Below are 13,524 nucleotides of genomic sequence, written 5' to 3' on the forward strand. Positions count from 1 at the left end.
GATTTTCTCCAACCATAAGCATATTTTACCAGAATGGTCATAGTTTTACTTTCTGAAATTATTCAAAATAGTCTGCAAAATTGCCTTTGGTCTTAGGATTTCAACATACACACACACACACACACACACACACACACACACACACACATATATATATATTTGTCAGTCATGGGACTTGAACTTGGGGCCTGGGCACTGTCCTTGAGCTATTCAGCTCAAGGCTAGCACTCTACCATTTGAGCCACAGCATCACTTCTGGTTTTCTGGTGGTTAATTGGAGATAAGAGTCTCACAGACTTCCCTGCCCAGGCTAGTTTTGAACTGTGATCCACAGATCTCAGCCTCCTGAGTAGGTAGGATTACATGCATGAGCCACCGGCACCCAGCTTATATCATTCTTAATATCCCTCAATTGGGCTTTATTTTTCATTAGTCCACATTGAACATTTGATTTGGCGTTGTTATGGAAGGATGGGGAGTTGGTTTAGCCAGGGCCAATGAGAAAACAGTTGTTTAAGACAGTTATTACTAATCCCTTCATTCACCTTCTTGAGGCTCTCCAGGAGGAGCTAGTATGCTATTTCCGCTGTGTGGCCATCTGTGCCATTTGCCCAGTGCTTTATAGTAAGCACTTCCATCTGGGGAAAGGTCACCTGTAGAGTGAGATTTAAGTATAAGCTCAGTCTAAACTTACTGAATTTAGAAAGGCAATTTATTAGCTCAGGTAAGCAATAAGTTCCACAGTACAGTAGCTTTGGGGACAAGCTAATTTGCACTCCGACTGCCAAGTTTGGGGTCCGTTTTTTAATTTCTTAGCTTGCTCTTATTGAATTTCTTAGCTTACTCTTCTTCATGAGTCTGCCCATCTTCAAATTAAGATTCGTTCATACTGAAACCATGACAAAAAACAAAACCCAAACAAACAAACAAACAAACAAAAGACACTGCTGGTCTTACACTCACACAAAACCTCCATTAGAATTGAGTACCTTTCTAACTAACTAAAATCTCAAACAAAGATCCTAAACCTCCCAATCCCTGTTTAAGCAACCTTTCAAGTGATACTGATAGAAGCTATAGTTTCTAACACATTGGTTTAGACCATCAAATCCTACCCATTGTGTCTAAAGAAACGGATGACCCATTTCCCTGGGTGGTCACACAATTAGAAAATATTAGAATGTAGGACTTCAAATGTGGCATCACAACACTGTAGAAGGGAATAACTTTTTTCTCCATCCTTCCAGTGCCGAGGCTGTGGGAATAAGTGTTTATAAGTGAGCAAACTGGCTTGAAGATTACATCTGAGATCTGTATTTATTTTTCTAAGGGCCTTTACAGAAAGGAAATGACTGATGAGCACTAACCTTAGCTTTTTCGTTGGGCTCCAATTCCCTTCAGAAAAATTGTACAAGGGTGCTCCAGTAGCACAATCAGTTAGCACTCAGTACTTATATAACAGAAAAATTGTACAAATAAAAATGTATATACCTACGTGATAAATAAGACTACTTAGAAATTAAGCCAATATTGTACAAGATGTTCTCTAAAAAGGTTTCTCAGTTATCAATAACTCTAAGAATCCACATGAGTTATGTATCCCAATTCCTGAGCTCTACCCTATGCTATGAAGTCACAATCTCTAAGGAAGGCTCTTAGGAGTCTATACTGAAAGATTGGTGTCTTCTCTTCATTTCTTTAGTGGACTCCCTCATTGGCAGTGCCTGTGATTTTTCTTGCTCTATTCTTACTCTACCTTGTCTCCTCAAATAAGTCATCCCTTTTACCTTTTCCAGAGTGATCTTTCTCAGGCAAACTGGATGTCACACATCAAAAGACCTCCCTATAATTCATAGAATAAAACCCAAAGCCTTCACATCACGTTTGGGTTTTTGTCCTTGACTTTTGTCCTCAGTTTTACTTACCATTAGTTCACTTTGACTTAATTATTCAAGCTATCCTGCATCTCCTGAAAGCCTTCAAAACATACTGCTGTCCTTGTGCCTTAAATCTCTCTGCTCACCATGAACTATTAGTCAGGTTAGTGTTCTGCTAGGCTTAGGAAACAAAACATCAATAGATGAAGACAATAAAGATTTATTGCTCACTTTCTCTGTGTCGTAGATAGACAAGTTCTCTTTCATTATCTTCTCCATCACTACCACCTCCCACCCAGATTCAGTCCTTATTGCATATTCTTTTTCTTAATTCATGGATCATTCAAAACAGGCTGCCAGACAGATTTGGCTGATGGACCCTAGTTAACTGACTTCCTAGGCCCATTGAGCATCTCTGGGCCATACTGACATATATGGGCTATAGCACAATTGCCTACTTATCTTGCCCACCCCTCCCCCACCCCCAGGCCCAGATCTCATTTTTCTCAGACAAGTGTTGTTACATGCCTACTGCCTTGCCTAGAACTTGCCTAGAACTTGCCTCCCTGGGCCTCCACTGCTTCAACAAATAAACAAATGTGGCAGATTGTAGAAGTCAAGAGGGTTGCAAAAGAATCCTGAAAGCTTCTCAAAGCAAGGAGTATGCACTTCTCTGAGCCCAGTTAATCCAACCATACCAATCTCTACTCACCATCAGTTCATTTCTTGTAGTGACTAGTTATTTCTTAGATTAATCAGATCTATTCCTCTTTTGTGACTTTTTTTCATCTAATAGTGAATACTTGGCACCAGGACACATGTTGGTATTATATATGTTGCAATTACAGAGTAGGTCAGTGAAATTTTGAAGTTATCAGCCAATCAGAAAGGAGAGTCCAATGAGCTAACCAAAGAAAGCTTGAAGACAGAGCTGTAGTTAAGTTCACCAACTGTTTATGCTAGAAGGAACAATGCATGTGTTTATCAAAGGCAAGTCTTATTAGACCATATCAATGTTTAGCTTGCATTGTACATTTCTCTTTTGAGTAAAACATTAAAAAGACACATGGCTGTTCATTAATACTGTGCCTCTTTGAATGGATTCTACCCATGGTCTCCAGCCCCTTTCATCTTCCATAAAGGATAACAACCTACAGAATGAGCCTCAAGAACTCAAGACACCATGCCCTAAGGTCTGACTATCCATCTTATCACAGACACTGAGGAAGAATGTCAGTACATACTTGCAATACCAAATGGCATGAGTTTCATTTGTTTCCCATGTAACGTGTGTGTGTGTGTGTGTGTGTGTGTGTGTTTGGCAGCGGAATTTGTAGGCATCCCATAACCAGAGTGGCCAAAATAACATTCAAGGTGACGTGTAATTCTCTGAAAGACTCTATCTGCAAAGAATCTATCATTTACCAGCTGGATAAATTCTGATCCTTCAAAGTGTGTCCTCAGAAACGTTCCTTACCCCTCTGGCTCCTGGCTTTACAAAGTTCCTAAATAAGCATCCCTTTCTGATTGGCTAACCTTGACAAGTGCACAGAAGTACTGTAGCAAGAAGAAGCTCAGCAGTGTTCATGACTTTTCAAACCACAAATAAAATAGAGCCAGGATATGATATCACTGCATTGTGCCAAGTTTGAGTCATCCAAGATAAAACAACTTTTTACAAAGGTACACAAACTATTATAAAAGGTAAAATTGCTTGGTCAGTGCTGCTCTTCTGTTCCTGGTGATGATGAAACAGAAACAAAACAGCAAGCAATGCACCTCATACAAGGGAAATGTACAAGACAACTGAAGTACACACACACACACACACACACACACACACACACACACAATATAAGATCAGGCCCTGTCAGGCACAGAACCAAGATCAGTCTTTTCTAAGTGTTGACTCTGCTTCCTTTTCTCTTTCCTTAAACCTTATAATTGAATGTTACAAAGTATTATCAAGAAGAATAAATCCACTGGAGGGGGTCCCCTCCTGCGAACCACAAAAGGTTAGGCTTTTAATTACAGTCCCCCCAACTACAATTTTGTGCAATTAGCAATTAACTATAATCGTTGATGAGAGAATGCCGAGCAGTGCTAGCATTTCCCTCCTCCTCATCCCAGACTGAGTTATTTTAGTCGTGTTCTATTACAGAAGACAAGCCACAACCTCACAACCTTACCGACTCACTCTCCTCTCCTCTCTCTCCTCCTTCTGCTCTCTCTCTCTCTCTCTCTCTCACACACACACACACGCACGCACGCACTTAAAAAACATTTAAATTTTTTTTTAGCAAAATGGCACCTCAACGTGCGATTGGCGTAGCCATCCGAACCCCACATCTGAACAGCCCAAAAGTGGGCACCCCCCACCCCCTTCTGTTACTTTCAAGGTGGGGCAGAGGAGGTCGGAGGAAGATGCTACCGCCCACCTCACCGTACAGCCTCTCCTGAGGGGCCTAGGAGAGGGTGGGTGAGAGATGCTTGTTGCCCCCCAGGTCCACCCCATTCCCACCAGCTGCAAACCCCCGTCTCGCGGGCGAGCAACACCGGCAATAGTTGCATCAGCGCTAACTGCCGCCGCCGCTGCTGCCTGGGCCGGTCGCTGCGCGGCCGGGAGGGGACAGTCAGGACTGTAGGGTGCGCACAGCTGCGGCGGCGGCAGGTTCCCTGGATCAGGAAATTAGGACAGGCACCAGGGATTGGAGGCGAGGGCGATGCGCGAGCCAACCAGAGGCCGCCCCGGGCCCCCGTGAGCCCGGGGCGGACGCGCGCGGAGCCACCGGGGCCCCGGGAACAGTCCGGATGGCGGCGACAGCAGCAGCAGCAGCCACGGTCACTGCCACTTACGCACGCACGCTCACACTTGCACACACACTCGTACACCCGGGGCGCGTGTGAGAGGAGGAGGAGGAGGAGGAGGAGGGCTGAGGCCGCCGCGCCCCCGCCCCCGCCCCCCGCTGACCACTCCCCCTCCTGCCCCCTCTCGGCTTCTCACCCCGCGCTCCAGCCGCCGCCAGGGTGGGTGCTCCGCCGCCCTCTCCTCTCTTCTGTCTTCTCCACCGCTCTCCGATCCCCCCCACCCCCTCTCTCCCTCCCCCTACTTCTCCCCTCCCCTCCCCTCCCCAGCCCTCCCCTCTTCTGCAGCCTGCGTTATTTTCTGCCTGTAGGCTCGACTTGCACTGCTGCTGCTGCTGCTCCTGCTGCTGCTGCAGCAGCCCGGGGAGGTGGGTGGGTGGGTGGGTGGGTGGGCTGGTGGGGAGGAGATCGTGCAAGTTGTAGGGGAGAAGGGGGGGTTCCCTCTTCTTGCCCCCTCCCTTCCCCCCTCCCCACTCCTTTATAACTCCTTTTCCCCCCTCCTCCTCCTCCTGCCTTTCCCCCTCCCCGCCCCCACCGCCTTCCTCCTTTCGGAAAGGGCTGGTAACTTGTTGTGTGAGGAGCGGGCGAGCGGCGGCGGCGGCACCATCCAGGCGGGCACCATGGGCACGTCCGCGCGCTGGGCGCTCTGGCTGCTGCTCGCGCTGTGCTGGGCGCCCGGGGACAGCGGGGCCACTGCCACCGGTGAGTGCGGACGCGCCCCTCGGCCCGCGGGCGGCCTGGAGCCCGCCGGGGCGGGGGGGATCCGTGTGTCTGTGTGTCTGTGTTGGGGGGCTCCCCCCCCTCCGAGACGCGAGGCTCCGCTTGCCCACCCCACCCCCTCCGAGGAGGCACCCCTCCGCTCGGCTCGCCTTCCCCTCCCCACCCTGGTGGCGCCTCGGAGCTGTCAGCTCCAGGGCTACTGCGAAGCGGGCTTAGGGGCTAGTGGAGAGGACGGAGAGGTGTAAGCTTGTTCTAAAGCTGGTCTCCGTTCCTTTATTACCCCTCTACCCTCTCTCAGAACCCCTGATTTTTGCCGGTTTGTTGGGGCTTTCTTTCCCCTTCTACCCACTCATCAGGGGCTGGGGAATGTGCGCTTCTGAGCCATTGAACAATGGTTCTGCCTCCTCTGCCAGGCGGAGTGGCAGGAAAGAGGCAGAAGCCTGGCCTGGTCTGAGGGGCGCGTCCTGGGGTGCCACGGCGCCCCTGGGACTTGAGGCCCGGTAAGAATAGATGGCTGGTGAAGGTGGGCGCTTCCGAGGGACGAGGGGTGCCCGGCGCCGGCCCCGGGGGCAGGGTGTCCTCCCGCAGCCCGCCGTGAGCCGGCGCACGTTCAGTGGGTGGCAGCCAGGAGGCTCCGCGGAGCCACGCGAAGTGCGCAGCCTGCGCGCCGGGACCCGGACCGCGACTCCTCTCCTCCGTGCTCCGCACTCGCGGGTTTGGGAAGTCTAGCTTTAAGCTGGACGCTCCTTGAGCTTCCTCCCCCCCCCCACACCCCCTACCGCCACGCACCCCCCCCCCATCCCACCCCTGGGAGGGGTTTGTAAACCTCCCGGGTTTCCCAGGTAGCAGACGGAGGGGGGCAGGGGGGGGTGGGGAGAACACAGATTCTAATCAGGTTCGTTGGTCACTCCCGGTTCCCAGGGAAGCTCTCTCTAGAGGCTCCGGATCTTCATCTAGTCACTGTCAATAGCCTTCCTTCTGAACAATAGACCGAAGGGGCAGAGGGAGAACTAGTGTGTGGCTGTGGCACGTTGAGAAGGGAGGGGTGGGGGCGACCATCCTGAAGCAACTCCCCCCCCACCCCCCAGCAGTATGCCTCACTGGGCCTGAGAGCCCTGCTCCTTTCCTCCCCCTCTCCCTCCCTCCCTTCCCCCCCTCCTACTTGAGCCGCACAACTTTTCTGGGCTGGCGACAGAAAGCTCTTCTGTGAAGGGTTCTTGAAGTGTGCTTAAGACGTGACACCCTGGGGGCTGGCTTAGGTGCTTGTCAGCTGTGGGGAACTGGGGCAGAAAACTGTCCCCACTTCTAGCCCCATCGCCAGGTAGGTGGCTTTTAGACCGAGGCCTGCGTGCAGTGAGTTACGTGTACCCCGAAGTGAGAGCGAACTTTCAAAGTGAAGTAGCATGCGGTCAAACAGCCAGTCGAGCAGCACTGTACTGTCCGAAACTCCCTATCCTTCCCCCCCCCCCCCGTCCCTCCCCCCCCCCCGCCCCCTTTCCCGCCTGCCCTTTGGTTCCACTGTCCCAAGCGAGCAAGCAAGGCTGCGAAGCTGGGACGGGCTTTTCTGCGCTCTGCGATTGGTTGATGGCAGGATCACGTTTAGGTTGGTCACGTGGCCCCGCGGACTCTTAATTCAGCAGCCAGAGAAGGGTTATTATCAAGAGAAAGTAGAAGACTGGGGGTGATTGGGACTGTTCCCTCAAAACAACAACGAACACTTTTGCCTGACTGTCTCCTGAAAGGCAAGTGTGTGGTAAAAGTAGAAATCTGCCTGGTGTGTAATAAAAGAAAAGCCTTACAAGAATTTTCAGAGGCTAACATTAATCATTGATGTAAGGATAATACTAACTTATTGAACAATCTCTTAGAATAGTGCCATGACTTGGATTATATTTATTTATTTATTTATTTTGCAATATTTCAAAACACCAAGTTATGCCAGGTATTGGCCATCTTCCATGGAGGAAGGAGAAAACATTCGTTTTTGTTCCATGTCCTTGCATATTCTTGCACTTTGAGAACTTTCTACCAGAAGCTAACTTTCCCATAGAGTTCTGTGATGCACCTAAACTGCAAGGTAGTCAAATATGTATGTTTGTGCACATGCTGCTCAAGTTAGTCAAAGCCTGCTTTGTGTTCACTGAGGGAGGGTCGCCTTTGCTCCTCTGTCATATGTGAACTAAGTGGCACTCCCATGAAAACAGAAGCCCATGTGAACCTAACAAAAAAATGAAGTTCTTTTCTGAACAGGAGCAGATTTGGAGGCAGGTACTGACCCTCTGCCAACCTAGACTGACTGCTGCCTCAAGTTCAAAGTCCCAGGACATGTGAGCTGACTTTCTGGTTCTGTTCCTCTATGCTTACTACACTTTCTCTCCAGCCCTTCCCTACCCACCGTACACACACTTGCAGTGCTGGCCCCAAAATGCTATAGAGCAGGGCAGGTGGGTGCTAAGAGTTGTTGAAAAAAGTCAGGCTAATTGGAAAGGCTGAAATACCTAATTGAAAAATGTCCAGGGTTACTAATGACATTTTCCTTCAGCTGAGGTACAGATTAAAGATCTGGGATATAATATGTTCTTCAAGACCAGAGTTTAAAAGAGGTGTGTGTGTGTGTGTGTGTGTGTGTGTGTGTGTGTGTGTGTGTGTACCAGTACCAGAACTCAAGGACTTACCCCAATTTTACTCTCACACTTGCTTTTTTGCTGAAGGCTGGGCTCTACCACTTAAGCCACACCTTCACTTCCAGCTTTTTGCTGGTTAATTGGAAATAAGAGTTTCATGACTTTTCTACCCAGGATGGCTTTGAACTGCAGTCCTCAGATCTCAGCCTCCTGAATAACTAGGATTACATGTGTGAACTACTGGAATTTAGCTTTAGAAGTGACACATTTTGTGAGAACTATTCACATAGGGCTAGCAACTATCAAAATAATAGAAAAAAATTTAATTTCAGCAAGTGGGTTGATCTGACAGGCATTACTAATAGATCTACAGTAGGAAACTGGAAGATTAGGAGGAAATATACCAGGCTTACACAGAAAAATAAAAGTATGATAATGCTAATATTCCTCATCCAATCCAAGAATGAACATTTGAGCAGCCTTTTGGAAAGGAGTCACTGGCCAGTGACAGTTCCTTGAAGTCTAGAACAACTTTTTCTCTTCTCCTCAGACTCCATGTAACACTTACCCCTAAGGCCTGTCCTGCTATTTTGATTCTTTGCTTTTATTGCCTGAGTCTCCAGATAGGGAAGGTATGCATATAAAGGCTGACATCAGCAGAGCTGTCAAATGTTAAGACTTCAGCACAACAAACTGTGTATTTAAACACTAAGGTTTACTACCAAAGGTGGCGGCCTCCATCTGGAAAAAAAAATGTCTCTGATCTTTATAAAATTGAATAACCATACACACAGTACAGTTGGGTTTTTGTTGTTGTTGCTGCTGTTGTTATAATTTTTGGAAAAAGTAAAAGTAGTCATCCTTCTGTTCCAGGAGGGATATCAAGCTAGTAAGACAAAATTCCCAGCGTAATGTGGCCTTATAATCAAGGGCACAGGACTAGAGGTATGGCTCAAGTGGTAGAACATTTACCTAGCAAGTCCTGCATTTAATATCCAATAAGGGTGAAGGGATAATGGAGCAAAGGCACAGATAGTTCCTAATCATGTGGCTTGAGGTTTCTGAGCCCAAAACTGTAAGACTTAACATGTAGCATGGAAATATAGACTATGTAGAATAAATATCTAGGGTGTTTTCTGTTTCTCATAGATTGCAAAGGAGTTTTCCTTCTCAGTAGAAGACATAGTGGCAAGATGAAACACTTGTCTAGTTGTCGCAATTAGCTCCACTTTGGATACCCATCTTCTTTTGGAAAGCTACTTTCACATGCTAGCCTATAAGACATTAAGTGCATTAGATCTATAATAAAGTGGGTTTTTGTTTGGTTGTTGTTGTATATCAGGTATTTTATTACTTACTTTTGTGTTTGTGTGCATGTCAGTCCTAGGGCTGGATCTCAGAGCCTAGATACTGTCCTTGAGCTTTTGTGCTCAAGGTGAGTACTCTACCACTTGAGCCATAGCTCTACTCGTGGTTTTTTGGTAGTTAATTGGAGATTAAGAGACTCACAGACTTTCCTGCTTGGGCTGGCTTCAAACCATGATACTCAGCCTCCTGAGTAGTTAGAATTACAGGTGTGAGCCCCAATACCATGGTCTTATAAGAAAGAGTTGAACGGTATATATATGAGATCAGCTCATGATAGGCCTAGACAGCCACCCTTCACATGATTAGCAGATAGACTAAAAATATGTAGTCACATTAATCTCAAGAGAGTACTTAGGTCAAAGTAATACAGACTACTTTCAAGGCAAAGAGTCAAAAAAACAAGCCAACTAAGAAATGTATTTGCCAGAGGAGAGGTAGGGCCAAGGGGAGAGGGGTGGATGAATGAAGAGAGGAGAATTCAGTCAAGAATTCACTGTGTATGCTACAAAATTAAGAAAAGTAAGGGAAGGGGTGAGTGTGTGTGTGGGGGGGGTAGAATGTTGAAAGAAGAGACACTGATCACAATGCATAGTATTCATAAAGTGCTTTGTAAAATGGAAACTCCTTGGTACAACTATTTACAGATAATTTTTAAGAGTTTAAAATAGGCAAATGCTTCTTTTGAGGTCCTGGTTGAGATGAACTTACTATGCAGAAGTAATCCAGGAAGAAGTTGTCCCCCAGTTTAAGAAGAAAGGAATATCTAAAGACCTGCACATTTTCTGAGGTTTGAGGAGCAGAGTATGACCTAACTCTAGGAAAATCTGACTTTGTCAGTGAAAAACACCTCAATTTTAGCCTCTGATATTTTTTCCAGTTTGAGTATTTTTTTGCTAAGGTTTACTGTTGGCTTGCAGTAAAAACCATAAACACTGCTAACTAATACCAACAAACTTGGCATACTGCCCATACTGTGGGAACTAAATGAGATGGCAGGTGGTACCTTAAATGTCACCCACTTTTCCCCCTGTGTGAAGTTTTCTTGGAGAACTTGAGCCTACTGGTCTCGATTAACAGTGAAACCAGATTGCCTGTTAAATGTACTGAGAATAGAAATAGAAAATCTCCTAAAATATCCCAATATTTGTTCAGAAAGCTTTTGTCTGCTCTTTGCTATAGAAATATGATGTAGGTAGGAGAGGGAGTATGTCTGGCCCAATACCAAGAAATTACATAAGGGTCACTAACTGGGGACAACTGCATTGGTCCTGGTAGCCACTATTCTTTATGTATCTAGCCAGAGTATTGGTGGTAGAGATGTGTTGTGTGATGTGCAATATTCCAAGTAAGAGAGCTTAGAAAGCCTTGGTGGTATTTCCATCTTAGCATGTCCCCTCATGTGTCATAACAGGGTTTCTGTGGAGATGGAGCCTAGCAAACTTTTCTGCCCAGACTAGCCTTGAACCTTGATCCTCCAAATTTCAATCTCCTGAGTAGCTAGGGTTACAGATGTGAGCCACTGGTGCGTAATTAGGGATTCCTATTTTACAGATGGACTCTGCTCTCATGCCTATTATCCTAGCAACTCAGGAGGCTGAGATCTGAGGATTACAGTTCAAAGCCAGGCAGGGCAAGAAAGTTCATGAATGAGACTCATTTCCAATTAAACAACAAAAAGCACAATGATCTCAAAGTATGGTCAGAGACTAGCACAGTCTGTGACTCAAGTGGTAGGGCATTAGCCTTGAGCACCAACACTCAAGGGCAGTACCTAGACACAGAGTTCAAACAGGACTGGTGCACACACACACACACACACACACACACATACATACATACATACACATACAAACACAAACACACATACACACCAAACAACAAAAGAAAAACAACTCTGTCCTACAATCAGTTATTGACTAATCTGAAGTTTTACTAAGCAGGATGAAGGTTGAAGCCAATTTTCTTGTTGTTGTTGTTTTTCCAATTTTCAGGGCCTGGGTACTGTCCCTGAGCCTCATCGTACTCAAGGTTAGTGCTCTACTCCTTGAGCCACAACACAACTTCTAGATTTTTCTAAGTAGTTTATTGTAGATAAGAGTCTCACAGACTTTTCTGCTTAGTCTGAATTTGGACCACAATCTTCAGATCTCAGTATCCTGAATAGCTGGCATTACAGCAACCAGTGCCCAGCTGAAGTCAGTTTCTTTTGTATACCTGCTTGAAGTCATGCAGTGCCTATCTACTGTAGCTTTAAGACACCAGGCACCAGCAACACCATAGTGACCACAGAGGTGGTCCTTGATGACAAAACAACTGTGAGAGTGGGCAGCAGAGGCATGGGACATGAGGAAGGCCTCTTTAGAGCTATTAGTCTAGTGATATAGCCTGAGCAGATGGTGAGTAATGACCAAGAGGAAAAACTGAGAGGAAACTGGTAGGGAATGTCTACTGGAGCCTAGTGACAGTGGGAAGCCAGGAAATGGCTCTTCTGGCCATTCTGTTGCTTAAATCACCGTCTTGAGTTGGATACAGAATTCGACAGCAAGGAGGCAGAGGAAGAGGTGATTTAAATTTAGATCAAGTGTGAGATGGGGGTGTGGATTTATGCTGTGCTTGATGGCCAAATGGCCAGAGGGAAGAATCTGGGCTGGTTGCCTAGCTACTCATTTAGTGATGGGGTCAGTTACAATTAGAACACAGGAAGATAGGAAGATAGATTTTAGAAGAACCACTTTACCATGCATAACTCTTAAGGCATCCAAGTAAGTTTAACCTACATTGTGGGCTCAAGAGCTTTGCTCAGGTTGTCACCAATCTGTCTGTTTTAAAACACCGGCATCCTGTAGTGGATATGAGAACTTATGGGGAATAATAGTGTGCACAGCCTTTATAACCTTGAAAATGAAATAGCCTCTCCACGATATGTATTTATAGTTTCTAAATCTAGCGCAATGGTCTCAAAGCTTTGTCAGAAACTATCATGTTCAAAATTAAAACAATTCAGTAGCATGTGTTAATTATACAAAGGGGTTCCACTGTAATGTTTCCATACAAGCCTACAATTTACTTTGATTAAATTTACCTCCTCTATTATTCTTTCTCATTTTCCTTCTACTTTTCTCTTCTTGGGAAATTTGTAGTTATTACTCATTCCATTTTTACACAGTTATATAAAGTACTTTGATCATATTTACACTCCTGCTTTTTTTTTTAACTCTACACTCCACATAGAAGAACATGTATGATCTGTCTTCTTTTTAGTCTGGATTATTCCAGTTAACATACTGATCTCAAGTTCTACCTATTTTCTGCAACGCACATAGTTTTATTCTCCTGCATAATACTTTATTATGATTATATCACATTGAAAAATTTGTCAGTTGATGATGGTCAGGGCACCTGTGCTGATTCCACAGTTTGGCTGTTGTGAACAATGCTGCAATGGACATGGGTATGCAGGTATCTTCAGTGGATGCAGGCTTACATTTCTTTGGATATATGCTCAGAAGTGGTATACCAGGATTACATATATTACATACATACACACACACACACACGCGCGCGTGCGCGCACACACACACAGATTTTTATTTTTAAAGAACTTCATATTGATTTCCATAGTGGCTACTCTAGTTTATATTCCTACTGATGGTGCATCAAAGGTCCTTTTCCTTCACATTCTTGCCAGCATCTGTTGTTGTTTGATTTCTTGACCATTGCCATTCTGACTTTGGTGAGATGGAAATTCAGTGTCATTTTGATTTGCATTTCCTTTAGGGCTAAGGATTCAATATTTACTCTTCACAAGTACAAGCTAGGGACTGAGCTAGATTCTGTGGAGCTGGGACCTAGCATTCTGTGCGGTAGCAAGGCTTCCAGGAATTAGAACCTGAGTACCACAGAGCTAGTGTGCTACCCGCCACGCTAACATTTCCTAGGGTAGATCAAGTCAAGAGCCTTTGCTTCTGTGCTCTCAAACAGAAAACCAAGACCCATGGTCCTTCTAGAAGAAAAGGACTGCTAAGGAAATTCTAGTGGTATTTTCTAAGAACTAGAATAGAAGAGGAAGG

General features: G+C 45.8%; 1 protein-coding gene across 2 annotated transcripts in view; it reads left to right on the forward strand.

Annotated features, from left to right (window-relative positions):
* The first annotated feature begins 5,220 nt into the window (after positions 1-5,220).
* The window catches only part of Vldlr (very low density lipoprotein receptor), a 36,507-nt gene continuing 28,203 nt past the window's right edge, over positions 5,221-13,524 (forward strand). For both annotated transcript variants that reach the window (XM_048338657.1, XM_048339438.1), the window contains exon 1: positions 5,221-5,444. In XM_048338657.1, coding sequence (XP_048194614.1) covers positions 5,363-5,444 — 82 coding nt within the window. In that variant the 5' untranslated portion in view covers positions 5,221-5,362. The remainder of the gene's footprint in view (positions 5,445-13,524) is intronic.

This window comes from Perognathus longimembris, chromosome 1, assembly GCF_023159225.1.
Source record: "Perognathus longimembris pacificus isolate PPM17 chromosome 1, ASM2315922v1, whole genome shotgun sequence".
Lineage (NCBI taxonomy): Eukaryota > Metazoa > Chordata > Mammalia > Rodentia > Heteromyidae > Perognathus > Perognathus longimembris.